Raw genomic sequence first — 25,275 nt, forward strand, 5'->3', positions numbered from 1 at the left:
GTCTATTGCATTTTCTTTTCTCATTCCAACTATTCATGTCCTCTTTTACTACATCTTTCCACCTCCTTTTTGGACTTCCTAACTTGAAACTCAGCATCCTTCTACCTCTATATTTCCTGATTCTACTTCAGACTTGTCCAAACCACCTCTGATCTCTCTAACTTTACCTGCTGTTCTATATGCTGTCCCTCCGATGTATTCAATCAGGTCCCTAGCCATCCTGGTCGCTCCCAAAGAAAACCTCAGCATCTTCAGCTCTGCTACCTCCAGCTCTGCCTCCTATCTTTTCCTCAGTGGACTGTCTCCAGGCCAAACAGCATCACTGGTCTCACCACAGTCTTGTGCACCACATGCTTCTTAACCTCTTTTCCACACACTCCATTGTTCTAGACCATTGAGCCGGAATTCCTCCACTTTCTCTATATCTCCTCCCTGTATCAATAGCACTTGAGCTTTTCTCCCACCTGTTGCCTACACCCACTACAGCTCCCAATGTCATCTGGGAACATCACAGTCCATGGAGATTCCTGTCTAACCTCGTTCGTCAGCCTGTCCGTCAACACAGCAAAAAAGAAGGGGCTCGGAATTGATGCAGTCCCTGAGGCTACAGTAATCGGCGCTAATAGCTGGGAGATTGGGGCCAGCAATTGACACCCTAAAATAAATGCATGATGCCTATAGTTAAAACGGTACATATACAACAAACTAAAATCCCGAACTTAATTTCAAATGAATTTGAGATCATTACCCTTAAAATATATATTTTACAGAATATATTGCTTGGACTTAAAAAAAAAAAAAAAAAAAGTATGAAATGTAATGCAATCTAATCAAACTGTCTTTCCACCCCATCTTCTGCCCAAAGTCAGCTGGGTGATGCTGCTGCTCTCCCAAGACCTGAATGATCATGAGCATCAGAACCTGCATTTGTTGTACAATGCGAGCTAATGACAATCTTCGTTAATTGTTACTTTGTTGAAATTGAAACGCATTACTAGAATGGACACCATGTTACCCCTGGCTTTAATTTGGACAGGCTTTAAAAGTTCTGTATCCTGTCTAGAGTTGTGTGAACGCTTCACTAACCAACTCCACTGTGTAAATATTTCTTCTTGCCACCAGTGCACCACATGTGTTGTGCACATGATTGCTGAAGACACGGATCACCTTCCGTTGAACCCATGTGGTCCAAACCAGCAAAGGGAACTGTGAGGATCGTTTGTTGTTTAACTGCGGCTTGTTTAAGCAATAGTTGCCTGTCTGCGGCGGAATAAAGTGTGAAAGGCCAGTCCGGTGCACTGCAATCACAATTAATGTGGAAAGTAACACAGATCAAATCGCTGTGGGAGTTCTGAATTACACCATGTTGGTGCATTTGTCGTGATTTGTAGGATGGAATTTGGAGCCCTAAAATTACTCGCTCATATCCACGATGTCACATTTTGTGACAAAATCAGCACACCCCATTTGAAAATGCATGTATACGTACTGAAAATGCATTAAATGTTCAGTATTTCCTTCCAGAAGTAGAAAGATAATTGACTTTGAAAGTCGATTGTACTTTTGATTAGAAATCGCGACTTGTGTTAGAATTTTCTAAGTTCCATCGTAACAGCATCACACTTAATATGAACACGTAATATTCTATCCTACACATGTCATGAGCATGCTTTTGCATATTGTTAGATTTTTTTTTTAAATCTCATATTCATCCAAAAGGCCACGTGGGCATTGTGCAGCATTATGTGGGACTTGCACAACAACATTATCATTAAAAAAAAAAAAAAAAAGTACGCGTTCTCAGGTTTCAGGGGGGTGGTTATTGCGGGGCCCACTTACGCAGCACGACCAAGAGGAGGAGGAAAAAGTCGGGAGCTCACAGAAGCCAGCACTTTTGTTTTGAGGACCCCGGCGCGCGGGGTTCGCAGTGGGCTGAATGGACCGGGACTGAAGGCAGCCACGCACGCTAATTAAGAAAATCTGGTGGCGCAATTAAGCGCTCGGAGCTTACAAGGTGAGTGTTTGTGTTTGGGGGCTCTGGAACTGTGTTGGGGCACTCTGATGCTTTCCTTTCACTGGACAAACTTTTGTTTTGGCCATGCGGAAAGTTCGCTTTTAAAAGCGCACTCGTCTGTCGAGTAGAATTCGGCCGGTTCGTAGCGGTGTATCTAGTGATGACGGTAAGTGAATACCGCATTGAAAGACGATTTTTCCAAGATCATTGTAATGCTCAAACATGGCTCAAAATGTGTACCTCTCACACAGTACTTTGGAACGCGCCATAATCATAGTTTACCACCAAATTCCGGCATAGCGCAGCGATTGACTCTTGTTCGCTTCTCCGGGGAGCCAGCCTGTCTGCTTATTTCCGACGTCTTGTCTTGGAGGGCGCATTGTTTGACTGGCTTGGCTGACTTGCGGCGCCCGGTGCGTGCGCGCCCGGCCACGGTGTCAGGTCCGTGAACCCGAAAACTCCAGTTTTCTGCTTCGGGTTAGCCAGGAATGTTCAAACGCCCCCGCTTTGTGCGGATCCTTTGCACACACTTTCCAGACCCCCCCCCCCCCCCCCCCCCCCCAAAAAAAAAAAAACAAAAAAAACAAAAAACAAAACAAAACAAAACAAAAAAAACAGTAATGCCCCCGTATGCAACAGTGGGTGTAAAAATAGGCATTTCTTTGCTTTAGCTGCTCGCGCGTATTTGAAGTACACGAAGATGCGATGGGCCTATTTGTGTGCGTGTCAAAGAGCAGCGCAGCGTTTTATCTGAGTCGTTAACCAAGATCGAGAGAATCTCCACTCACCAGAAAGCAATGCCACTGCTTTGTTCCTTGTGTTGTTTAGACTTTTACACCATTATTGTAAGCCAAGGTCCTCTGCTAAGATGTCGACAGAATACGCACACACTCTCAAACACTCAGCCTTCCCTTCCCTTCTCTTAATTGTGCTTATTGCACTCATGTAGTCTACTGCACTATTTCATATTTACAGCAACATTTTGGGACTTTTGTTCATATAGTGCGATTTGTTTCCAGCTGCACTGACATTCTAGGGGAGTTTGATGTGAAAGAACAAGGTAATTTTAAGCGCATTAGTGGTCAAACAGGCTGTATTTAGCAGCCTTTAATTTGCCTAAGATTCTGGCCTGGCTGCGAATCCCATCAGAGTATGGTGAAGTGGCATTTAAAGGGACACTCGCACAGCTGCTCAATAAAACCCATAGACTATAACTCTAAAACTATTCCCAATTTGTCCTTAGCTATGCTCTAGAAAGTGGTGCTTTGTCATTGTTCGGTGAAAGCAGATGTCTACCCAAAGCTGTATTTGTTACTTCTTGTCTTAATTGGAGCCTTCTGTGTGGAAAACCGTAGTACTGCAGTGAGTCCCTTTTTATCGCTGGGGTTAGGGTTTGGACCCACAAGCAGTTGGTGAAAATCTGCAATGGAGTGGGACAAAAGACATGTTTTCATTTTTAAACAGATTTTGAAACATGAATCAAAAGAGAATCAAATTATATTCAAACGCAAAAATCTCATGCTGTATAATGTCATCTCGCTGTCTTCATGCTAATGTGAAACGCCTGTGCTTGTGTGTGCGTGTGAGTAGATAGATAGATTAGATGTTGCAAGAAGTGGCTTGGATCTCCCATGTATTAAGGACTAGGTGCCTTGACAAAAGAAAGCATGTATAAAACAAAATGACACACAATCACCGCTGAACATGAACAGCAACTCTTTTTGGTAAATCCCAGGCATCGTATCAAACATTCAACAAGGTCAGAGAAGTAAGAGCTGAAACGGGATGGTAGATAAAATAATAATAGAAATATAGCAAGTAAATAGAAGTATGTTCTAAAAGAGAATACGATATAACACACACAAAAAAAAGAAGTAACTATTTTTTGTATACCACAAGAGTAACTTCAGCTGTGTGGCGAGCATTGAACTGTCTATTTCTACCCCCCACCCCCACCCCCACCCCCTTCACACACACACACAAAGGCCGTTTAGCTCCTCCATCACCTCGGCACCATGAGTTGGAGTTTCCTGACGCGTCTGCTGGACGAGATTTCTAACCACTCCACATTTGTGGGGAAGATCTGGCTTACGGTGCTCATCATCTTCCGCATCGTCCTGACGGCAGTTGGCGGGGAGACAATATACTACGATGAGCAGAGCAAATTTGTCTGCAACACGCAGCAGCCCGGTTGTGAAAACGTGTGCTACGATGCCTTTGCGCCGCTCTCACACGTCCGATTCTGGATCTTTCAGGTGAGTTGGGCATTACACGCCATAATGATCTCAGTCAAGTGTGGGACTAAAGTGAAGCGATGTCTGCTTCAGGTAATTATGATCACCACCCCTACCATTATGTACCTGGGGTTTGCCATGCACAAAATCGCACGAATGGACGACTCTGACTACCGGCCGTTACGCAAGAAGAGGATGCCCATCATCAACCGAGGCGCGGTTCGAGACTACGAGGAGGCTGAGGACAACGGAGAAGAAGACCCCATGGTTGCTGAGGAGATCGAACCGGAGAAGCCAGACAAGACTGAAAAAAGTAAGCTGTCGTTCTCATTTTGTTTTTAAGGGTCGAAAGAGTCAGCGCTCTACAGAGCCAAGACAACTGAAAGAATCAAAAGTGAATCTTTTCTCTTGTACCATATCACAGTTTAACAAGAATTGATCCAGTAGTTCCGTAATCTATAGCTTATGTATATATCGAGTGCAGAACTGTATTTGCATCATGTTTGCGTCTAACCACAAACATGAGTAATGCAAATGTAGAGGCTTTTGAGGGCTCTCGAGCTGCTTGGAATTCTGAAATGCTTGGATTTCAGTGTTAGGTTTTCAAGGTTTGTAAAAATAAGAGGATAAAGGGTAGGGCAGCAATCTGATAGTCACATTTTCACACATACTTAAGTGGACGGCACCAAAAGTTGTTTAAAAGAACTAATGCAACTGCTTGACCTGAGTAAAAGCAATGACAGACAATAAATTGCATTTCAAACCAAAGTAAGTAAAAACAAAAGAATATCAAGTTTTTTTGTGTTTTTATTTTTTTTTAAGTGAGTGTGAGCTCAGATTCCTGGCGCCGACATCGATCACTAGCAAATACTCTATAATCCACAAGTAGCGTGGGGGCGTTGAAATTGGGCGATTATCAGGAGAAAGGACTGGAGAGATACACAGGATAGAGGGTGTGCAGGCCTGTCATTTTGTCTTCTTCAACTAAAAAGACAATGTCAATGCTATTTGTTGAGCAGCACACTACGTATGTGCAGTGGGGGTCTGTGCGTTTCACACCTTCAGTGATTCGACTCCTCATCAGCACACGTATGAATTACTGGGCTACACAGGCTATTTTCCGGAGCATTTAAACATCAATAAACCGTGCCAAAGTTTAAAATAAATAATAGTAATTTCAAATTATTTGTCCACCAAGTTTTATGAAGTCAACCAAGAGCAAGCAAGCTTTACCAAGATTGTACGCTAAATTACAAATGGCAATTTAATATAAGTGTCACGTCTGGGCATGGTGAGTTGAGAGGGAGGAGGAAGGAAGGGGAGCCAAAAAAATGCAGGGAAACTGAGAAATATGTGGCTCAAAAAAGGAAACTTTAATAAGGAAATGAGGCAGGACCGAACCCGGAGCAAAACTGGACAAGGTATCATGTGGGGGGCAGGGTAATCAGTCAGGTGGACCAAATCAAAGTAACGAGAACGCAGACAATAAAGGCAGACGTGAGTGGAACATTGAACAAAATCCCACAACAACAAAACCCACAACCCCCAAAAAAACAAACCCAAACCATGACAATGACATCATCGTCCACCTTATAACTCGATTTGCTGTTGCAGCTGTCTATTAACTAGATAGGCCCGTCCACACGCAGAAGCCCGCCTCTGTTGATGCGAATGCCCTGGCCGCAGTCAGATTTCATACAGCCCGGCGACGCGAGTTAGGTGAATTCTAATTGGATAAAAACTCTAACCTAACACTACAGCACTGGAAGGAGCGTAACCAAATGCCTATGACACGAAGACAGAAAATGGAGAACAATTTTTAGATGTAAAATATATATACTGTATTTCGTAAAAATGTATTTAAAATGAACTTGACTTTAATTATGGTTATTTTCATTCTTATACTTTATTTTAGTTATGATAATGTCAGGTTATGTTAGGACAGGTCACCGCCGCGTATGTGCATGGTCAATTTGTAATCGGACAAAAAACTCTTCCGTTTACACTCCAAAAGTTGTAATCTGACTCGCTACTCAATCAAAAAAGGTCATTAGCAGATGTATGATTGTTGCAACAAAACAACATAAAACAACGCTGCTTCGGTGTCTTTTGGAGTGCCTCGCATGCGGTTGACTGTGATCATATGAAGAGAGTTTTCTACGTATATTTCCTAAACTTCAAGAGGAATCCCGAAAGATGTCAATACTCGGTTCATGCATGTAAGCGACGGTGAGTGGCAGCTAGAAGTGTCATCAAACGTACTTAGAAGCGGTCCAAACGTCATTAGGATAGGGGGTGTAATTGACCAAAGGCTAAAAATCCAGATCAGCAATCCCCACATCTATGCAGATTGATTTCTCGTGTGTTTTATCAGCAAAAAACATGCTAGCCGAGGGTTTAATATTTCTAAGTTGCTGTAACTTGTACAGGTAGCGTTTGAGGCCTTTGGCCACTTTTGCATGGGTCAAAACATATCGTAAATACGGCCCCATGTCCCCTTTTGTGCCACTCGAGGTTTGCACGAGAAAAAGCACGATGGACGGCGGCGGATCCTGCGAGACGGCCTGATGAAAGTCTACATATGCCAGCTCTTGTGGCGCTCGGCTTTCGAAGTGGGCTTCCTCTACGGCCAGTTCATGCTGTACGGCTTTGAGGTTATCCCCCTCTACACATGCTCTCGCTCGCCCTGCCCGCACACGGTGGACTGCTTCGTGTCTCGGCCCACGGAAAAGACCATCTTCCTGCTGGTCATGTATGTGGTGTCTTTCCTCTGCCTGATTCTCACAATCTTTGAAATCATGCACTTGGGCGTCGGCACCATCCGTGACACCTTCCGCAGGCGGGCCACCCTCAAATCCCATAAGCCCTCGTCCTTGCATTCCATGGCCACGGCACCCCCGGGGTATCACGCCGTTGTGAAAAAAGGAGGCAAAGGCAAGCTCAGGGCCATGCCAACGGGTGACTCGGGCTTGGGCGGTTTTGGCGACGAGCACAACTCGTCCCGCGACCTGGAGCGATTGCGCAGGCATTTGAAGTTGGCGCAGCAGCACCTGGACCTAGCCTACCAAACGGAGGAGGGAAGTCCCTCGCGCAGCAGCAGCCCCGAGGCCCACACCGTGGCGCAAACGCCGGCCGAGCAGAACCGCCTTAATTTTGCTCAAGAGAAGCAGAGTGATGCCAGCCACAAAGGTACCGCATCGCTTTCGTTTCCTTCATGGCAAACGTTGCTTGAATTTGCGTGTCTTTGTGATCGTCCTTGTGTCTACAGATTTTTCACTTTTCTCTAATGTATGTAAAAGTCATGTTGAACTGAAGAATATGATCGAGAATTGCATAAACCATCTATTGCTCATACAGTAAGGGAAGTGGGGCCAAATGGACTCGTATCGGGTCGGCCCTTTAATTTTTAACCCGACCGTTTTAGGGTGTATGTGAGGACCTTTCAAGAGCGATCTCGATGCATGACGACTGAAAATGCAGAAGCTTAAGTGTTTTTCTTTTTGGCTCCCTTTCCAGAAATGCGTGCCTGAACCTGCTTTCTGGTTGTCATTCCTACCAGCCTTATCACATTGGGTGGGGGCACATCTGGGAAAGCAAGTTGGACCACTGAGAGAGGTTATGTATGTTTTGTGTGCACGCACGTATGTGTGAAAGAAAAAGAATGCTTTCAGTGTTACTACCCTGTTTGGAGGAGTGGATTCCCCGTTTAATGGCTCTTGCATCGTTGGTTCATTTCTAACCGAACGCCCAAGGCGAGCGCAACCCTCTACCCCCCTCGCTGGGTCACTTATCCGGCCCTGAAATACATGGCCATGACCCAGTGATTTTTCTTTTTCTTTTTTTCCCTCCCTCTTCATAAAAGAAGTGCTTTTTTAAAAATTGTTGAGGCAAGCTTGGGTAAATGTTTCTGGATCAGTGCTCAGTGTTGTTTTTCTCAGACTTAAATATTTCTTTCACTGGGCCAAAAGGTTGAACTGGCAAATGCTTGAATTTTTTTTTTTCTTTTCATATATATACTCCAAAACAGTTCCCTATGCATTTCATTTGAAAATGTCAGACCATACTTTTTGACTTTTTCATAGTCCCATCCACTTCCGATCGCAACTGTATAAATGATCCATCCTTATCAATGCATCATTGCAGGTTTGGAGACTTTTTTTTTTTTTTTAATGATCTTCAGTGAGCTGCATGGTGCAGTGGCGCTAACTCCATGCTGTTGAAGCACATTCCTCTTGAATGAGACCTAATTTTCCATCCCTGACATGCGTGGCCCGTGTTCGTGCTACAAGTGGCTGCTTACCTTCCCAACCTCATGCTGGAGTTAGGAAATGACGCCCACTTTGATTTGCACTGAAGTCATCAGGTTATTAAAGCTTCTCCAACGCTTTTTAGTGTCTAGCTTGAAAAGATGGAGCCCACAAAATGTTATATCATTCATTCAACATCTGTCTCTGTTTTACGGTACATTCCAAATAATAGTTGCAAACGATGTTTTTGAATTTTCTTTTTCTAGTTGTAGATATGTTTTGTATGTTTTTGTCATGAGAGTAAATATATTTGGACAGAATGAATGCTGTATTGTTTTGATTGTGGGTTATATAAAGCACATGAGTTTCACGACCACATACGTACTGCTGAAATTGGGATTGAACAATTCACGAAGTAAAAGTTTGAGGAAAGAGTCCGGTTCATTTTTAGACCCTGTCCCAAAAGGACATTAGAGCGCATAAGCGTGGCAAGCAGACACTTACGTCAGGAGAGCGAGAGCTCCATCTTCCGCTCCCATCTTGAACTACAACGTCTGGTCTTGATAACAATACTGTATTTACTTTGCCTACTTTCTGCCGCTTGGCTATGTGGTACTAAATCTGATACGTAATTTAGCGCGCAAACAGGTCACATACAGGTTGCATTCATTTGGGAATGTTATCACAAAAAATCCGGATTTCACAAAAAACGAAAAAAAAAAAAAATCGGAATTGAGTATTAAGCCCTGCACTGTGAACCTACCCTCATGTGCTAAATATTTGAACATATCAAATATATTTCTTGTTTTAGTGTGGTTTCTGTGGGAGGACATACATAGCACAAACTTTCTTAACGTTTTCCAGTGCTGTAAAAATGTGTAGAAAACATTACATTTCAACATTTCTGTCAACGAAGATTTACGTCGTAGCCTGCGACACACGTTTCTATCAGCAGGGCCGGATGCTATGCACGTGGCTGTTGGAACCAAACCGGCGGCTGTGTGATGGGCCATAGATCCCAAAGGGAAAAAGAGAAAAATAACTGGGGAGAACAAAGGATTCGTTTTGCAGACTTCAAAAACAAAACAGAGATAATACAAAAAAATTAAAGACATGCCTCCGTCCGCTAACAGCGAAGGAAGGAAAGGGCTTTTGAAATGGCAGGCAACATCACCGATCAGCAAATCAATTACATTCATTCAACGCAAGCATACTCAATTGCCTGTGATGAGTTCTGTGATGTGATCGACATGGAAGAGAGTGCGCTTTTATGCGGGTATGTGAACTCCAATGTTTAATTAGGGTGCGTTTTATTGCACCGTTGCCCGGATGAGGGGCACGCTGTGCGCGTTCCATTTTGTTGTTGCTGTTGTTTTGATTCCACAAAATTAAAACGACATAAAAAAATCAGATGTATTTTTTTAATTTCTTTTCTTTCATCAAAGCATTGAAACACAATTCATTAATATTGTAATGTATTATTAAGTCAAACGTGAGAAGTTAAGTCAAACTTAGAGAAGTCACGTGATGCGTCTTTCTCTACAGGATGCACTGCAGGACACATAAACATTTAATGATGAAGGTCCAGTATGTATTTGTAGTAAACTGTCATTTTCATATTAGGCTAACATAGCCTATAGATACATGTGTTGCCTTCATTATAAGGCTTTTCATTTTTGCGGCTCCAGATGAATATGTTTTTTGTTGTTTTGGTCCAATAGACTCTTTCAACATTGTGATAGACATGTGATAGACATATAATTCATTAGACTGTTTGCAATACAGGGAAAGGATGCAATTCTAGACAAAGTTTTTGAGAACTGAACCATGCCGGAATTCAATCCTATTGTCTTTCTTTCTTTCTTTCTTTCTTTCTTTCTTTCTTTCTTTCTTTCTTTCTTTCTTTCTTTCTTTCTTTCTTTCAGATTGATATGATGTGGAGCAGATCCATGCCATTTGGGGAAAAATGGCTGATTTCGACATTTAGCTCACAAGTACGTTCAAACAAATATGTTCAAATGAGTTTGCAAATCAAAAACGTTTCCTCCATTTTGATGATTCCACACTTTCCTACTTGATGAAAAAGAAAGGTGCAGTATTAATTTTCTTAACAAAAAAAGTCCAAGACGTATTGTTTGCGTAATCTATTTATTATCATTCTACATCAGTTTCTCGTTGATGAGAGGACAGTCACGATTGGTCGCTGCTCCTCTCTGACCTGTGGTGGCTGCCTACTAACCCTATCAAAGAAAAATGGCAAATTATCGACACTAACTGGCACACACATGTATGGAACTATATTCATGAATCCACCTACCACATTGCAACTATAATCCACAGAGAGATACTTGGGAAGATGATCGCATGCCATCGCCTGGCCTAGAGTGTCGTCATTTGCCTCCAGGGTGCAGGTGGAACTAGGTGCATCCTTAGAACACCTGTTGAGACATTCAAAAGAGCGTTCAAATGAAATAATCACAGACATCTGAAACCATTTGCATTGGAGGACACGCACCAATTCAGAACTCGAACTTCAGCTGTGGGACTGTTACAGAAAGTATATATCGATGACTCTTTGGTGCAGGTGTCCTTATCCAGACGGCCATACTTTGCTTTCAGGATGACCAGTTCTCCCTTTTCTGAGATGGACATGAAAATCTTAAGCTGAGCATTACACTAAAACCCATTCAACCCATTTTGTTGTTTCAAAGTGAACATAAAGGGGTGAGGGGAACACTCACCACATGTGATAGTTCCAGAATCTCCTTCACAAATGACCTCTGTCATTAAGCCTATGAAAGCATTTACACATTTAAATGACACTAAATACCAGTTGTCCATTTTTTTTCCCAAAGTCAACAGCAAAACAAATTCCAGGACACAACCTCTGAACTGTGAGGCGGTTGTGCACATCGCTCATTCACGGCAGTCGAAGTCGAAAAAATGACTACAGTTTGTGACTTTAATTACTTTCAGCGAAAGCTCTGCAGTGCAAAATCTGTACCTGCAGGTTCTTCTACACATGTGTAGGAGACTTGAATGAAGTTGTCAGGTGACCAGTTTTCAAAGTAAAACATAGATGGGTCAGATTTTGGCAGGCGACACTTCTTTTCACCGTCACAGCTGTGGGATTAGGAGTTAACATTGGAAGAACTATTTTGGAGCAAAGATACATTTGTGCTCCCTAATATATCACATGACTTACATAGATTTCACCCAACCAAGGAAAAGTCCATGAAAGCCCCCCTCTTTTGAGATTTTGGCAGCCTTTTGGCGATCAGAGCAGTCAGCATCATCTTTCAAACCGTAGTCTACAGCCGTGACAACTATTCTGGATCCATCAGCTAAAAGCCACAAAGCACACATCATATACCACAAACCTTGTCACATTTAGCTGGACAAGCGAGTCTGCTTACGGCACCGCAGCTCAGGGTTGACCCCTGGGCACGCCACATCGACCAAAGCCTCTGCAGAATGGACGCTTCGGTTAAATGCAGAATTTGACACCGTTATAAAGCTTCTGGACGAACCACTACCTGCACCTGATGTCCAGTACCATGCTGCAACCACAACTGCAGGCGAGAGAACAGACATGCGTCGACATATGATGGACACGTATATGATTTGCCAGTCCTTGTCTGAGTACTCACAAGAAACGAAGCTCAACTTCAAGAAGAACATCTTGCCAGCTGAAATGAAGCATTGGTAGACTTTGTCTTATTTATGTGTTGCGCCCAGTTTATCTTACACATGCATGATCAAAGGCATAGGAATACGAGGTGGGGAAAGCAAATAATGTAAAACTTGAGAGACAAATATTGGAAAATGATATACATAGAGCGTACAAAACGTCGTCTATTGTTTGTTTAAAGAATTTTTTTTTTTTTTTTTTTGCGCAAATACACTCACGAAGCCACTTCCCTGGAGGTTCATTGGGTCCGTTTTCATCAGAACCTTAAGAGACAAATTATTCGGGAAATGAGTAAAGAATTGACGGTGGCTGTGTGATGGTCTGAGGTGGCTGAAGATCCTGAAGCATCTGACCATCAGCTTGTGTTTTCAAAAGCGCCCTTGGATCATTCATCGGAACCACGGCAACACACTGCCGGCGAGTTCACTTCGGAATGTCCCATGAAGAATAAAAATAAGGCTTTGGAGCAGCCGGTCAATGTCAGAATTTAAATCCAATTGCTATGCTGTGGCATGACCTTAAATGGGAAGTTTATGCTGGAAACCCCCCCAATATGGCAGAATTGAACAATTTGTGTAACGTGGAGTGATCCAAATTTCCTTGACAGCAATGTGAAAAACCTAACACCAGTCACAGACTGTGCACCAGTTATCGCATACCTTTGATTTCAGTTATTGCAGCCAAATGAGGCATAACTCAGTATTATACCATTACTGTCGGAGGTATGAAAGATTTCGGCAGGGTTTCTGTGCGTATCATCTACTTTTACACCTTTTAATGCAGCGACGGAAAAACAGTACATTTTCTTGTCAAACGAAAAGAAATTTAATCAGAACATGAATCAACCTATTGCTAAAATTGTGCTTTAGTGAGTGACTTCTTTGCAAAATCTTGTATGCCTTTATCAAACTAAGTTTTAAACAGATTATCAATTCACATTGATTAGTAGAGATGACATGAGTGTCACTCACAACTCACACTCTTGGATCCGTTTTACAATCATGAGATAGATATGGCAAATTGTCGGCTAAAAATACAGTAAATTCATAGATTAAAGTTTGGCAAGTGTTTATATGTTAGTTGACTGACTTTAATATTGTTGTTGATTTATCATTCAACAGATACTACATGATACACCATGCATGAGTCAAAATAAATGTGAAGTTCAACGTGATGACTTGCGTACTCTTTCACCGGAATCTTGGTGCAGATAACCAGTCCTGAGAACAAATTCTCAACACACTAAGTAATATTAGTTATTAAATGAATATACAATAATGTTAATACTTGTTAGTCAGCACTGACGGACTGTCTGTCAGTCTGTCACCGACAGATGCCAATATTGCCGACAGACTGACGAATGACGAGAATGCCCAATGTCAATCCAACTATCAGTAACGTCACCACTGAGTGTTGGAGAACCATTTTCAGCTGAGTGATTTTTGTGTCAATACAGTACTGATCATACCCTGCTGCTTTTTCCTGAGACTTATTTGGAGTTAGACTTTTTTTTTTTTTTTTTAACTTCTGGGTTAAAAAAAAAGTCATACTGTACACAATCTCGCTGACAAAAAGGTAAAAGTAATGTTTAGACCTAAGCGTTAAGAGATTTTTATTTTTATTTTTTTTTAGTTATTTTGCTTTTTAAAATAGTTTTACAGTACATAAATGTCTTTGATAAACTAGGTATCGTGAGGGCTTTGTAAGGCTGAATGAGGACATCTAGTGGTCGTTTGCAATGCAGGCGGTCACACTTTCAGGAAAACAATTGCCTGCACCCGATCACGGTTTTTAAATTCCATAATTAAAGACTTTTTATTTAGCGAATTCAACCTCAACAATGCTCTGTTTTACTTGTAGTGTATGTGACAGATGACATTTAGACAAATGATAATGAGACTGTCTTCTAAAAAAATGTAAAATTTACAGGTGTAAAGAGATAGCCAACTAGCATCAAATTGCAGCCATTTAAATCAAGTTCATGCCATCCAGTGGACGTGATTGGCAATTATGCCACACATGTTCTCTGAGTTTATGGGGAATGTTACACATTGAACCATGAGATCAAATCAGATATTAATTATTATCGTATTGAATGAAGGTACTAAAACTAAAAATAAAATGTAATGAATGCTATAGTTTACCCCACTAAATTTTGTTTTCTAGTGGTGATGATAGGTTTGGTAAAATACACTGATGTAAAAATGGCAGAAAACTGACCGAGTGACGATGTAATTTCCTCATTCCAGCAAAATACAATACTTGAAGTTGCCCACCTCTGCTGGTTAAGGGGTGCTTGGATGAAAACACATTTTTCAGGGGGTTCATCACTGAAGAAAGGTTGCGAACCACTGGTCTAGCCTGATATATTACTGTGACTTTGGTTGACTTCATTTTATTCGTCATGTGCTATTTAAATGATTTCTTGTGTGAACAGGTTTAAAGGTAATCATGCTTAGGGTATTAACGTATTCCTTAAAAACTGCATTTTAAATTTGTTTGGATTATCGAGTCTATAATTTACATTTGTTTGATCATCTAAAACACTAAAGCATGGAAAATATGCAAAAATTCAACTGTCAAAGTTTGAGTCGAGTGCAAAATGTTGTCAGAGCATTGCCTTAGGTCAGGGTGTCCAAACTTTTTGCAAAGGGGGCCAGATTTGGTGTGTTAAAAATGTAGGGGGGCCAACCTTGGCGGGCGTTCTTTACATACAACAGCAATTAATTTAAATAATTTCAGCGAGCCGTTCTGTGTTTCACATTTGCTTTTTTATTTTAATTTCAGCTATCTTAAGCATGTGTTTTGGTTCATTTGAAACGTGCATATCAAAGTTGAATTGACATTAAATATTGAAATTGAATATTCACTTAACTTGACTTTTTTAACACTTTTACGTTTTTGTCAAATTTGAACAGAAGTAATTGTACTCTTGGGTGCAAATTACTTTTGAAACATAAAAAAATATCTCACAATGGCAGTGTAATATTTATAGAGATATTAAACACAATAACAGAGAAATGAACAAGTAATAGTCATATCAACAAGTGTAGGGCTCATTTAAAATATGACATGAGTAACTATAAATGTTGATTGGATTTTTAATTGGTTATTATTTAAAAAAAAAAAACGTTTTCAGACTGATCGTAAATGAAAAATGACTTGTCCTCATGAGTGCGATGGGTGAAACTGAGATCTGGAGTGCAGGACAAAGGCCAGGTGTGGCTCTATGGCAGTAGTATGGATGCGCAAGATGTCTTGTAGTGAGAGTCCGGTATAAATATATATATAAGATGAAAAACAATACAAGTCAACTTTCAACAACTATTTATTTTTTACTTTGTTTATATGGGTGACAGCTCGGAACTCGGGAATATTTAGAGCAAAACCACTTAACAAGTAAAATCTTTGAGACTCAGTACTTAGATATTAAGGCTTCTAGCGGCTTATACTAGCTAACTAGTAAGTTTTATTTATGGGGATTTATACAAAATATGTATTTTAAGAACAATGAAAAAAGTCACGGAAAATATCCATTTTATGCAATTTGAGGAAAAATGTTATTGAGCTAAATAGGGAAATATTTTTTTAAGAGCGTGAGATTCACATAAGAATCGGGATTCTCATTTATGATGACTTAAATTAATTCAAAATGTCACTCACTATATCAATCTTGAAATAACAAAAAATTCGGTATGTAACTTTTTTTTTTTTTTTTTATGTCCGTTTCTGGAAGCGTGCTGTGCGATGACGTCACCACACAAACAATGGAGGAAATTTAACCACCCCGTCCTCATTGAAAGCAGCCTTGTTGGTTTTGCAAACGTGTGTGACGTGAAAAAGACACACGGGTGCAAATGTGAGTGCAACGTTTTATACCAATATTTCTCTTTCCTTCCTACCAAATAGAATCAATGAAAGCGGCTATTAATGGATCAACAACAACACAGCATCCATCCTCGCTTTCTCACCCATGTGAATTAAATGAGGTAACCAGGACCAAATATTCATACAGAGCATGGTTGTTCTAACTTTTTAGTGATACATATGCTTTTCATTTTCATTCCATTGTATTTCATAGTACAAAAGCTTCACTAGCAGTTGTCCACATGTTGGTTTTGTGGAAAAGGCAAATTCCTTACAAATCCAAACTTAATAAATGTAAAAGTATAAACATAAAACAAAATTGACACTTTGTCTGCCTTTGTTATTCTGTCTTGCAAAGCAGACTGAAGTTATCAAATGATTCTTTGCGCAGCCATGAATTGAAGCAGAAATCATATTTAAATGAATCCAATCATTTCGAATCAAAAATTGTTCCGAATTGAAAATCAATTCTGAAACGAATTGGAGACCCACCATTGGAATCGAGTCGCGTGACAGTCAAAGATCCCCACCCATAGTATTTACAGTTGACCTCCGTTACTGACTGGGAATTGGGACAAGGCCGGCCTGCTCTTAAGTAATACAGTGTACTTTAATTTGACCAGTCTGGCCCACTTGACAATATTTTCCTCCTTATGGCAGGAATTGACACCCCTAGTCAATAGCATATTGATGGAGCCCTTTAACTTGACGGCCTTAGTAGTGCGTGCGCATGTGTGCGCGTGTGTGTGCGTGCGTGTGCGAGTCTGTGCTGGTGCAGGTCAAATGTGGCGGGCTAAGAAATGTGAGCGATCGGTGGCCGTGCAGCCCTCTCTCTCAAGTTGATGCGTTTCGATTGTGCGACAAAAGAAGGGCGACAACAAAACTGCGCAAACATTTGGAAGAGTTTGGAAAGGAAGCATATTCACAAAGACCAGGAGGTTGCAGCACTTGAACGTTTTATCGTCAGATCACTTTCTCTCCCTTTCTGTCACTGGACAGAGGGGGGAGTCAAAGTCCTGAAAAGGGGCGATGGTGAAGGCTGCTTATTCTCCATGAGCCAGTTTGGATTTACACCTGTAGGAGAACACGCAGAGATCTACTATTTCCATCTATGGATCTTGTTACTTTAACCCAGGCTTCGCAGGGATGTCCAAAAGAATTCCCATTGGTTTTAAAGGCAAATTCAGGTGTGTAGACTTGTGATTTATAGTTATTTTCAACACAAGATTTACACTGTGAGTAATTTTTCATCAAACAAGACAATATTTCAGGACAATACTTGCAAATACGCAGAAACGTGGCATACATTGTGTCCTGTGTAAAATTGAGTTTTATTCCAGGTGCGAGTTTGTCAATGAAATGTTAAAATGCTTGACATTGAAAGGTCATAATAGTGTTCATTTGAACATGAGGCTAACTTATGCCAACGATGGCAGTCGAATAGCTAACTTAAATAAGACAGACTTCCAGCGATGGTCAAACTGCGCTGTACTTATATCACTCTCCTGCCAGGTCACCATCGGTGTGCCCCTCCGGTCCAAAGGTGTAAGACGTGAAAAAGTATCAAGGCTGCCACTACTGCCATCCAGTTATAAAGGCCTGCCTGATACAGTTTATATGGAATTCAAAATGGCTGAAGGTGCAGCATCCTGTAAACTTAACAGCCCTCTCAACATGACCAAAGCTACCGGATTAGGAGACCAGGTTGTCCCCGACCAGGAGCCCATGCCACCAATTTTCCTTCGAAAACTTCGCAAAGCTGTGGTGGGAACGGGCTGTGATATCCGCCTGAGGGTGTCAGTGGGAGGTTTTCCTAGACCTTTGCTCACCTGGTACCGCAATGACACACTCCTGCCTCCCACGGAAGCTCAGGACTTACAAGGGCTGTGGATACACGACTGCTGTATGCGGGACGCCGGCTTGTACACTTGCATGGCCACCAATGAGCTGGGGAAGGCCAGCTGCAGCGCCGTCCTCTCCGTTATGGATCTTGGAGAAGGTAAAACGTCTTTATTTTGTTTCCTATCTATCTATCTATCTATCTATCTATCTATCTATCTATCTATCTATCTATCTATCTATCTATCTATCTATCTATCTATCTATCTATCTATCTATCTGTCTGTGTGTCTGTGTGTCTGTCTATCTCTCTCTCTCTCTCTCTCTCTCTCTCTCTCTCTCTCTCTCTTAAAATCTTTGTGTGATGTGGGCAGTGAAAGCTTCAAGGTTTGTAGGGTTGTTTGTGATTGTTCCAGTGCAACTATGCCTCATGCTCATCACCAAAATTAGTTGGTGAGAAGTCACAAGTATGTGAGAGATAAATGATCCTGCGCATGTGCACCCTGCTTATTCTGTTTCCTAGTTTGCAGACCCTCCCATGTTGAGATCCTTAATTATGTAATTTCAATGTGACCTCTTCTTTAACAATTCATTCCGTAAAAAATCAACATATTTAATCCAGGGCCTAAAGTTTGGGCCTGAACGGTATCGTTAACATTTTTCTAACACCCCTCCACTCTGCATTGCTATTTCTGGCATGGTATGCGTCTTGCTGATTTGAGGTGGCTCAGAGCTCTCATATGTGCTTGCCGTCTCCAATTACACCAGCAGACATCATAGGTAATTATAGCACCGCCGCGGTCAAGAAGTGATGCTGTCACACTCAATCACCCTCAGCGCCATGAAAGCAAGTTGAAGGGCCTCTAAATGTATATTTGCGTGTGAGCCTTCTGTATGTGTGGCAAAATTTAATCACTATTTTCGAAGTGGAGCAGCCAGGTTGTCGCCTTTGAATCTTAAGGGGTGTTAAGAAGGAGCAATGCACAAATATCTGCTGTTTTTTTTGTACCCCCTCCATTGGAATCCGAGTAATCGTATATTCTCGTCCTTTCTTTGTGAAATTAGTCTTTTACACACACACATACACACACACACACACACACACACGCACACACATATATATATATATATATATATATATATATATATATATATATATATATATATATATATATATATATATATATATATATATATATATATATATATACATCATTATCATAATAAACTATAATAATTATAATAACTATAATGAAATTCAATTTCATTTCATATATTATTCACATATATTATTTTTCTTTTTTTTCATTAGTACAATTATTCTCCATATTCTGTTCTTTTCATGTCATATTGTTATTATTATTATCCATTTGGTTACGCTCCGTCGAGTATTGGAGTTTTTAGCCAATGAGAATTCAGCTAACTTTTGTCGCCAGGCTGTACGTAATCTGCCTTAGCCAGAAGCCAGGGCATTGGCGTCAACACGATGCGGGCCTCTTCGCAAGCGCAGATGGATATTTGAGCGACCCGTATAAGTTAACGGACAGCTGTAATAGCCAACCGAGTCATAAGATCGCCATCTATAGGCCTCACGTTGAACATGCCGTGAGTGGCTGCTGACTGCAGAAAGGCGGTGCAATGCTCAACAAGCAAGCTACGCGGTGTTGGCTGTGCCTGATTGCTTTAGAGGTGTAGTGTAGCTATTAGGTAATCTGTTCCGACTTGGCTATATATCTGACTGGGCTAGCAGGAGCGTGAGCGAACCCTAGCAAATAGTTCTGCTGGGAATGCCTTTTGTTTGCAAAGGAACGATTGGTGTTTGGAGCTAAACTTGATTTGCAAACTTCAACTGTTTAACCAAGGCGCATGGGGCAAATTTATTTTAGGTTTTCTACAGAATCCCTCCTGAAAAGGTCTCACCTTTTGTTTCCCTGCAGTCAAAAGGTCAAAATTGTAATTGGAATGTATGAAAATAAAGGATTAGTAGATGGTATGCATTAATCCTAAATTATTTTTAATATACTGGCTAGCTATAGCACATCCAGGTAAAGCTGTCAACAAATAAACTGGAGTTTATTATATACTAATTTAATATATGTAGCAACTAATAAAAATTGTTACCACTGTGACGTGACTCTCCAGTATGATATCAAAAAGAAGGCAGATGCACAGACAGCTTTCTGGATTATCAACACGTCTGTCCTTAGTATGCAACATTTTGTCATCCAAAAATTGTGTGTAATCCAAATATAATTCATCATTAGTTTTAGGGATCTTTTTCCTTAATTAGTCTCTTTCTACTTTCAATGTAATGCTTTCATTCAAGCATGAAATACAGTTGTGTCACAAAGGCATTCAAAGTTTCCATAAGAGCATGCCCCTCCCACCAGCAGAGTGATGACACATTACGTTGGCCTCCGTCGTTGACAAATTGTCTGCAACATGGTAGAGCTGAAATCACAAATGGTCAGTCTTATGCTTATATAAAGGAATGAAATGTAAATCAAATATGAGCTATGAAATCTGAAGATAAAAGATGATGAAAAGATTATCGTCATGGACAGCCAGTCTCCCTGCCCCATAATGCAAGCAGGGCACCTTTGGAGTGACTCATAAATATTGAATAGTGTTGATGCATTCAAAAGGATTACTCTTTAAAAAAAAACAAACAAACAAAAAAAGATTAATCCCATTATTTAATTAAGCCGTTAGGATACTCAAAAGAACAATCCATTCCAAAACTATTCAAATGATGCGATGAAATATCGGAAGATTTTTTTTGGCGGTGCGGAGTGTGTGTGTGTGTGTGTGTGTGTGTGTGTGTGTGTGTGTGTGTGTGGGGGGGGGGGGGTCGTACAAATTAATAGTAAATACAATTATGAGGATCATGAATTCAACTTGGATTAAACTTTACTGCCTGTACCTACTGGTGTTCCTGACATTTTTCTGCAGCAACTCAAATGGTCGGACTTATTTTACTTATTTATTCTTTTTCTGTTAATGTTTGTTGTTTGTTAATGGAGCATTTTTACGTGGAAACTAACTTATGCAAGCTAGTTTGGTTTCAATTTTGTTTTGATTGAACCTTTATTCAAAACATTGTCTTACTTTACCAGTATGCTGATTTCAAAAGGATTAAATTGATCTACGCTATGAACATGTGCTCTGCAACATAAAAGAGGAAAGAATCCCCAAAGTCTGTAAAAGGTAGCAGCTGTTAGTGAGTGTGTTTGTCCCAATGGCAGAAATGAAATAAAGCAACGGCCATTAAACGCTTCTTTTTTAGATGCTTGCAGTCCTGCTTTGAAAGGAAAGTTAGCATGTAGTATTTCTGATAAAATGCTTTGCTAACACGAGTTGACTTAGCTACAATACAACACTGCTTTACCCTGGTTTCTAGTTGCATCGTAAAATGATGAGGATTTACCACTACAAGAAAATGCAGGCATTGCTTAACGATATCTGTGTTAGCTTATTAGCTTAGTTAGCTAGCCTGCCGTAGAGGTGATTATATTCCTAATTGATTTTATGATACAGAAGCTACAAAAGACATTTTGTCTTGTTTGGATTAATATATTTAACCAACCAGGTTGGTTAGGATGTGCTCGAATGCTTGTATTTAACTTTGTAACTAGTTACTCTTAAAAGGCCCTTGACCTCACTCCAGTATACAGTACTACGACCATTCCTGTAAAAATGCCCACGAGTGTGTAACGTTATCCCTGTTATCACCACCATGGCATTCACCATTGCAGTCGAAGTTGTGTGAGCAGTAAAGTCTGGAGCAAATTATACTGACTAGAATTTCAGAAGCCACATCATCCTGGCTCAAACGGAACAAGTCATCAGAGGACAGCAGAGGACGCAGTGAGTCTAAACACTCGCCGGGCTCGGGGCTGGGGGTTGGTTCTGTGTTATTAAGGGGTGCAAAGGGAAAGTCCAGTCCAACTGCAGACACCTGGAATTGAAGTTCAAGTGGACACGGGTAGCACAAGAGGAGAAAGGACCATGGGCTGATTAGTGGTAGCAAGTGTTTTGGACGGTCACTGTGGACTCACAGGGGAAGTTAAAGTGATCTATATGTGTATGTTGGTGGGGAGGGAATGCTGAAGAGAGAACTGATTGACGCTCGCAAGGTGCTGAGAAACGTGAGAGATTGTAGCAGTGGACCAAGGAGCAAAAAACACAGAGGTAAGTGCTTGTTTGGTCCTCCTCTCTTTGTGAGAATCCTCAGTTGAACTCTTAATATAGAATAATATAATAAAATGCTAACTCGCTTGGGCTGTAACATGGATTGTTACATACCGTGGTTTTGTTTATTTGATTTTTTTTTTTTTTTTTACATTGCCATAACATCTGCTAGCAAGAAGCTAAGCTGTGCGGTGTCTGTTTACACACTGCGAGACAGTTCCCCTTCTCCCTTACGTAACATGTTCTGTGTGGGAACTAGTATAATCGTAGAAGACTATGGACAACGCATTTGGTTTGTATAATTTTTCTTACTAGTCTTGAACTGATGTCAGGAAAAATGTGTGACTTGTTTTTGCGAATGGCTCAAAAAGACAGAGCGCCACATCTGGTGCTGTATTTTAAATGTATAGCATCTATTTCTACATCCCAATATATTTTCTGACCACTTAAGTTCTCTCCTTGTGTGAGCCAACCTGCACGCAGTTTCACATTTTCGAAATGTTACATTCAAGTGGATTACTGCGCCATTAATTAGACTCCCTCTTGCGACAAAGCAGCTGAGGCAATATCTGTGCGCGACTTTCTACAAAGTGTCATTCGCTCTTGTGTCCTGTCCCTGGCGGTTTACGGGAACCTACTGGGATTTAGTTAGGATTAGATGGTAGGATCGGGTGACACAAATTGACATGCCGCTGCTGACATGACGCTCAGACTCTGCTTTGTGCAAGCAGAATCAGGTGTCGCAAGAACGATATCTTGCACAAGGTTAACTTGTTGTTCAATTCCATCTTCTTGTTACTCTGCCAATTTTTGCCAGAATTGATATTGTCATACAAGCATGACTAGGACTTACAGTTTGATCCGGGATGCGTGTGGTTGCTGCGCTCTAATGTCATTATCTGCTTGGTGCAAATTTGCAAAACTTTTTTTCTTTTTTTCCATCAAATCTGACGTCCGTGCATTGCAGTGGCAAAGTTATGAGTCACTGATTTTTCAAGACCCTAAGATATCAACCGCATCGGTGAGATCATTAAATACACACTGCTCATCGGGGCTCAGCTTGGAGGATTGCACAGTGCTCAAGCATTTTGCTGCAATGGGACATTTAAGGATCACCGCACTTTGAGTGATGCTACCTATACCCCTATACTGACTGAACTGTCTGGCAATAAGTTCTCAGACATGTCCAACTGTCTACTACTTGTTTTACTGCACTTTGAATTGAGTAACGGGTAAATAACATCACATCACAGATCTAATGGCCCATCAAAAATATCATGTTCAAAAACATGACCTCCCATCGCAAATATGATGTTTTCGGTTACAAAGTCTGGCAAGACGTAGAAGTACAGTATAGTATTAGTAAGATATCACTTTCAAACAAAGCTTTAACAGCAACGTGCTAATTAGAACTGAAGCACGGCTGAAAATTTGTGGACGTACAAGTTTTGCCAAAATAAATGTGTATTGTCTTGTGACTGAATTCAGTGTAGATGGCAGAAAATGTAACCAAACCAGCATGGCGCGTGTTGGTTTTTGCAATATTCCAAAATATTTTATTTTCAGCCAGTTTTAAGTAATTTTTTTTTTGTTTTGCAGATACATAATTTAACAAAGCCATAATTTGCAGTAACCTAGTAGGCATGGCTCTATTTTTGTCTAAATAGTGCTTGTCAGCTATTGTGTTTGAAAATAAATACACTATGTTTACGATGAGACTTAACTACATGAGTGGCTAAAATGTAAAGTGGGGAGAGTCTTTGTCACAATGCATGATTATTGTCAATGAATGATGCTTGCCTGACAAATATCATCATGCTGTTCACTCTTATCACCAGTATATTATTGTTGGATAAATACAGTCGTCAAAGCAATCCACACTTTCTTTGTGAATAATGCCCTGATGTTTTCGTGAAATTTAATACATGGAGCCTCCTGATAAAAACACTCAGGTTCACAGATGCGCCATTGTTTCTTTTTTTTCCCCTTTTTTTTGGGGGTGGGGGGGTGGGGGGGGGGTCGCTAGGTGTGCAGCGTTCCACAGTAGTGCAAGAGGTGGTTCTGAGATTTTCACAGAAGCAGCCAGGGATATGGATATGCTGATGACGTTGTCTGTCAGTGCAACTGCAACTCCTAAATAATTGATTGGCTTTCTTCAAAGTCTTTTTTCTTTTTTAATGAATCAATCAACATTCATCTGCAATGGATGTTTCTTTCTATAACATCGTCACAGGTGAGATTGCTGCTATCAGGCATTACAGGAAGAAACAATGTCTAAAATTTGTGTGTAACAAAGCTCTCATTTGTTTTAGCCTGAAGAGCGGGTGCGATGATAGATGTATTGATTCAGGACCATTTCAGTCGTTTCTTCGGGGAGTTTCCTGTCTCACATATAAAGCACTTGTATCGATTGCTGTAACTCTCCAACACCATCCAGCCCTGATGGATAGAAGAGGACCTCGAGGGGAGGGAAGGGGGGACAAGTTGACATACAGTACAAGCCCACTCTTATGCTTATGGAATTCAATGTCCGGAGATGTTTGGAGGAAACACATCATATCAGAGATAGTCGAGAAAAAAAATACCACATTGGATGACTCCAGGTTCATTGATTGTGGTTAAATATGGGTATAAGTTTTGAAAATCTCCATTTGACAGCAATGGAAAGCACATCACTCTTCAACGGATGAGCCTCTGGAGCGACATATTATTTTTAGACTGATTAGATGAAGACTGATTTGGTATGGAAGGAACAAATTTGTCTGGAAGGACACATCAAATCTGTTTGTGCAAACGTGGAAGATGTAATGATGGTGGAAAGAAGAGTGCTGAAATATTAGAATGGGTAGAAGTGGAAACAAGTGGAAAATAGTTGAAGGGAAAGATTAAGTGTTTGTGTAAGAAAGATGGTGAGGAAGATATAAAAATATCTTGTAAATTTGATACACCACATAGAAGATAGAGGTGTTGCTGGTGCCTATCACACTTGGCTTCGGGCAGTAGGCGAGGGACGCTTAGGAACTCTTAGTCCCATTATTGTGTGTGTGTGTGTGTGTGTGTGTGTGTGTGTATTAAATAGCCCCCATGCGCACACGTATGCATTAAAACACAGGCTATTTTCCGGAGCTTTTACACGTCAGTAAACCCGCATCAGCCATTAAAACTTGTCATTATACGTGACGCTGTCAAAAC

At 40.8% G+C, this 25,275-nt stretch overlaps 3 protein-coding genes across 3 annotated transcripts; 2 read left to right on the forward strand and 1 right to left on the reverse strand.

Annotated features, from left to right (window-relative positions):
* The first annotated feature begins 1,853 nt into the window (after positions 1 to 1,853).
* Positions 1,854 to 8,815, forward strand: LOC148427046 (gap junction gamma-1 protein-like). Its single transcript, XM_088407612.1, has 5 exons — positions 1,854 to 2,014; positions 4,000 to 4,269; positions 4,342 to 4,561; positions 6,763 to 7,437; positions 7,765 to 8,815. Exons 2-5 carry the CDS (start codon positions 4,030 to 4,032, stop codon positions 7,776 to 7,778), a joined length of 1,149 nt encoding a protein of 382 aa, XP_088263738.1. The 5' UTR covers positions 1,854 to 2,014; positions 4,000 to 4,029; the 3' UTR covers positions 7,779 to 8,815.
* A 1,851-nt stretch (positions 8,816 to 10,666) lies between these two features.
* Positions 10,667 to 12,089, reverse strand: LOC148427047 (L-rhamnose-binding lectin CSL3-like). The gene is made up of 8 exons (XM_088409081.1): positions 12,032 to 12,089; positions 11,912 to 11,962; positions 11,701 to 11,839; positions 11,500 to 11,618; positions 11,237 to 11,287; positions 11,011 to 11,134; positions 10,813 to 10,933; positions 10,667 to 10,735 (listed from the first exon to the last, which is right to left on the reverse strand). Exons 1-8 carry the CDS (start codon positions 12,087 to 12,089, stop codon positions 10,730 to 10,732), a joined length of 669 nt encoding a protein of 222 aa, XP_088265207.1. The 3' UTR covers positions 10,667 to 10,729.
* Positions 12,090 to 17,682: 5,593 nt separating this feature from the next.
* LOC148427048 (striated muscle preferentially expressed protein kinase-like) lies at positions 17,683 to 18,349 on the forward strand. The gene is made up of 2 exons (XM_088409083.1): positions 17,683 to 18,052; positions 18,309 to 18,349. The coding sequence occupies exons 1-2, from the start codon at positions 17,683 to 17,685 to the stop codon at positions 18,347 to 18,349; spliced, it is 411 nt and encodes a 136-aa protein (XP_088265209.1).
* Positions 18,350 to 25,275: the final 6,926 nt, after the last annotated feature.

The sequence above is a fragment of the Hippichthys cyanospilos genome, chromosome 2, assembly GCF_059441005.1.
Source record: "Hippichthys cyanospilos isolate Australia breed blue-spotted pipefish chromosome 2, RoL_Hcya_1.0, whole genome shotgun sequence".
In the NCBI taxonomy this organism is placed as follows: domain Eukaryota; kingdom Metazoa; phylum Chordata; class Actinopteri; order Syngnathiformes; family Syngnathidae; genus Hippichthys; species Hippichthys cyanospilos.